Genomic DNA, 3,215 nt, shown 5'->3' with positions numbered 1-3,215 from the left:
TTTACAGTTGGTTAAGACTTATGAGCCTCCTGGGGTCGATGCCAAAACTTTGGATCCAAACAAGTCGATGAGTAGCTGGATTCCAGAAGCCCAAGCTAATGTGTACCTGAAGACCGGAGTCTTTGCACCGCCCTGCTGAGTAGTACCTATGGAAGTCAAACCTTCAATTCAAGAGCTCTCAATTACTAGTATTTTGCACAGGTTTGATACCATACTTTACATTAACTGGCTCCTACTAGAGCACTACTAAATTCACTTATTAAATATTTACAGTTATCATTAAGTTTTAAATACCACAAATCACTAATAACCAACACACACCCACACTTTTCCTCTTACTGCTTCAAACGATCATAGTCAAATCAAAGCTACCGCACAGTACCAGAATAGCAAAAATGCTTCAAATGTTAGACCTGTCGTGAATTTAATGGGAATCACAAGTAGGAGCCTATTACACTCTCAAGCCTTAAAATACTGAAAACATACAAAGTATGAAAACAATTAAGTAAACTCCGAGGTCCCATTAGCAGGAGTAGGTCCCACATGGGAAGTATGTGGTAGGAGCGAAGAACACAGTGACAACTGCTTAGTCCCACTGGATCCCTCGCTCTTCTTCAGGAAGAATACTCCAGTTCGGGGAAGCCGTATCCCGGGCCAGCCAGTTGAAATCGTCGACGTTGTTCCAGTTATTTTTGCTTCTATCTAAACCAGAGCCCTCGAAGTCCTTGTCGATGCCCGGGTAGCTCCAGGTATAAGGGGCGAACTGGATCCCGCTGCAGTCCTCCACGATGGCCCTGCTGGTCACCTGCAAGAAGATGCGGGTGTCTCTCGTAGTGTGTACGCGGAGCTGTTGGCAGGCCACGGCCAGCACGCAATCACTGCAGTCCTCCAGGAACACAGAAGTGGACACCGGGCCGCAGAGCAACGTGCAACTTCGGGCTTTGGCCAGCCGCAGGGTGTTGGGATTGCCATACAGTTTGATGATGCATTTGCTCAGGTCGGTCAAAAGGACGTCGCGCTGGTGCAGTTCCTCCGCCCGCTTCTCCAAGACTTGGGACTCCACATTGGAGAAGCCGAAAACAAAGCTGGAGCCGATGCCTCCCTCATTCAATGGCGGCGGGGAGGCCAGGATGCCTTCCGCGGCCGGGGCGCTAGGAGCTGCGTCGACTTTGGTGGCCGAACCAGCGTCCTTCCTCCGGGTCTTGAAAGCGAAACGCTTCTTGGGCTGCAGCTCCTGGCGCCGCTCGGCCAGGGTCGCCTGCAGCCGCGCCAGCGCCTCTTGTCCCTGCCGCAGGTCGTAGGCGGCCAGGAACAAAACCGAGTCGTTGAGAAGTTTCTGCAGGCCCTGGAGCCGAGCGGCCGCCTCCTCCAGCTGCTCCGTGGATTCCCCGCTCTCCAGAAGCTCTTCTACGGCCGCTCGCTCCCGAGCGAAGGCGGCGGCGAAAAAGTCGCTCTTCTCCTCCTCCACCTCCTGGTCCTGCCGCTTCTGCTTCCGCCTTTCCACCTCCAGCTGCCGCTCTTGTTCTCGTCTCTGAAGCCGTTCAGGCACCAGGCTCCGGTCCCGCTGCGAACCCATGGCCCCGTTTGCCGCGGCGGCGGAACAACTGGCACTCTCCATCTTGACTTCAAGCTTCCTTTCTCCTACCTTGCTTCCTCCGGGCGCGCCCTCCGTGAGGCCTCCCACCAACGCGTCCTCTGATTGGCCGGACACGCTTACGTCAGCCCCGGCCTTATTTTCTTCGCCCATTGGTTCCTCCGCGTCGGAGAGGGCGGGGATATGAGGCGGGGCCGAGTGACAAGGGGGGTGGGGAGACAAAGGTCCTTGTGGGTGGGTGGGGTGGGAGACAGGAGGGGGAAGCTTTTTTTTCCTCTTAAAGGGGCAGGACTTATATCCGGGATTGTGGGGTGAGTTGCAGCAGCGGTAGCTGCACATGTGGGTTTGTTTATAAGAACAAGGTTAGAAACTCGCAGGCCTCCCCCTCCCCCCAGCTCCTCCCTACTACCCCCTTACAGGCCGGAGATCCGCTACTGGTGGGGGGAATGTGTGCGTATGGTGGGTGGGGGGGACAGGTAGTGGTGAGAAAGATGGACGGGGGGGGGAATATTGCACCGCCCGGCCCGCGCTGGAGGAAGCGGCAGCTGGAACAGCTGGCTAGGGAGCCGCTTGCATGCCTCTGGTTTTTTCTTTTCCCTTCCACCACCCCCTCCCCCAACCCATTCCTGCCGCCCCCAAACCCTCGTTCTACCCGCCTTCCCCTCTCAGCCGCTGCAGTTCGGCGTGGCCTGGGCTCTCCTCGATTCCCGTAGGCACTTACGGGGGCGGGAGTAGGCGAGGGGCACCGGGATGGGAGAGACTGGGTTTCTCACTGCAACCGGGTTCCGGGGGCCCAGGGGCTGTCTAAAAACGGATTACTATTTTTTTGGCCAATTGCTGCAGTCGGAGGGGTGGGGGCGGGGGAAGGTGCGATTCAACACCCCCTTCCTCTTCCTCCCACGTCTTCCCCCCCGCCCTTCGCGGTCACTCCCTCCGCAGCTGCGAGGGTGAGACCCCAGCCCCGGGCTCTGCGGCTCTCCGTGGGGCCGTCGGTCTTTAGGAAAGCCTTGGGGGAAACGTTAACATTATTTCTAGAGGTGGTGGGAGGGATTTGTCACCGGAAGTGAATGAGCCTAGCCGAAAGTCCGGAGCAGCCGGAGGTGTGAGTGGGCAGCCAAGCCGGCGCAGTCACGAGCAAAACGCCGGGCAACCGGCCGGCTCAGAGGCGAGACGCCGCCGGCTGCGGGCGCGCGGCCACCTCGCGTGCTCCGTGCAGGCCGCCGAGCGCGGGGCGCGTCTCTGACCCCGCCCGCCCTGCCAGGCTTCGGTTTTGCTCTCCACCGCGTTCCCAGCCGCCACCGTTTCTAATTGGGGTATTTGGCCAAGAAACTGTCACTTGAAATTTCACTGATGCATCTGCATCTTGGTGCAGAGAAAGATGGGAGGAAACGAGAGAATTAAGACTCATTTCCAGTTTTTCACGCCCCACTCTCCTCCTTCCCTTCCCATTTAAAACAACAAAACACAACACATAAATTCCTGTATTTCTCCACTGAAAGCGAGCGAGCACAGATCACAGCGCTCGGCAGATTGCGCGCGGGAGGGGGAGGGGGGTCCCGTGTGTTATGTGTGTGCAGTGGATGGGAACCGGGAACTGGGTGCTGAAGATTTTCTGTGCTTG

The 3,215-nt window shown here is 57.4% G+C and overlaps 1 protein-coding gene across 1 annotated transcript; it reads right to left on the bottom strand.

The window, feature by feature from the left end:
* Positions 1 to 407: 407 nt before the first annotated feature.
* Positions 408 to 1,783, bottom strand: TBCC (tubulin folding cofactor C). Its single transcript, XM_036101736.2, has one exon. It carries the CDS (start codon positions 1,745 to 1,747, stop codon positions 587 to 589), a length of 1,161 nt encoding a protein of 386 aa, XP_035957629.2. The 5' UTR covers positions 1,748 to 1,783; the 3' UTR covers positions 408 to 586.
* Between the last annotated feature and the right edge of the window lie 1,432 nt (positions 1,784 to 3,215).

Source organism: Halichoerus grypus, chromosome 9, assembly GCF_964656455.1.
Source record: "Halichoerus grypus chromosome 9, mHalGry1.hap1.1, whole genome shotgun sequence".
Lineage (NCBI taxonomy): Eukaryota > Metazoa > Chordata > Mammalia > Carnivora > Phocidae > Halichoerus > Halichoerus grypus.
Note: the sequence above shows the minus strand (reverse complement) of the source record. Positions and strands in the feature narration are given on the sequence as shown.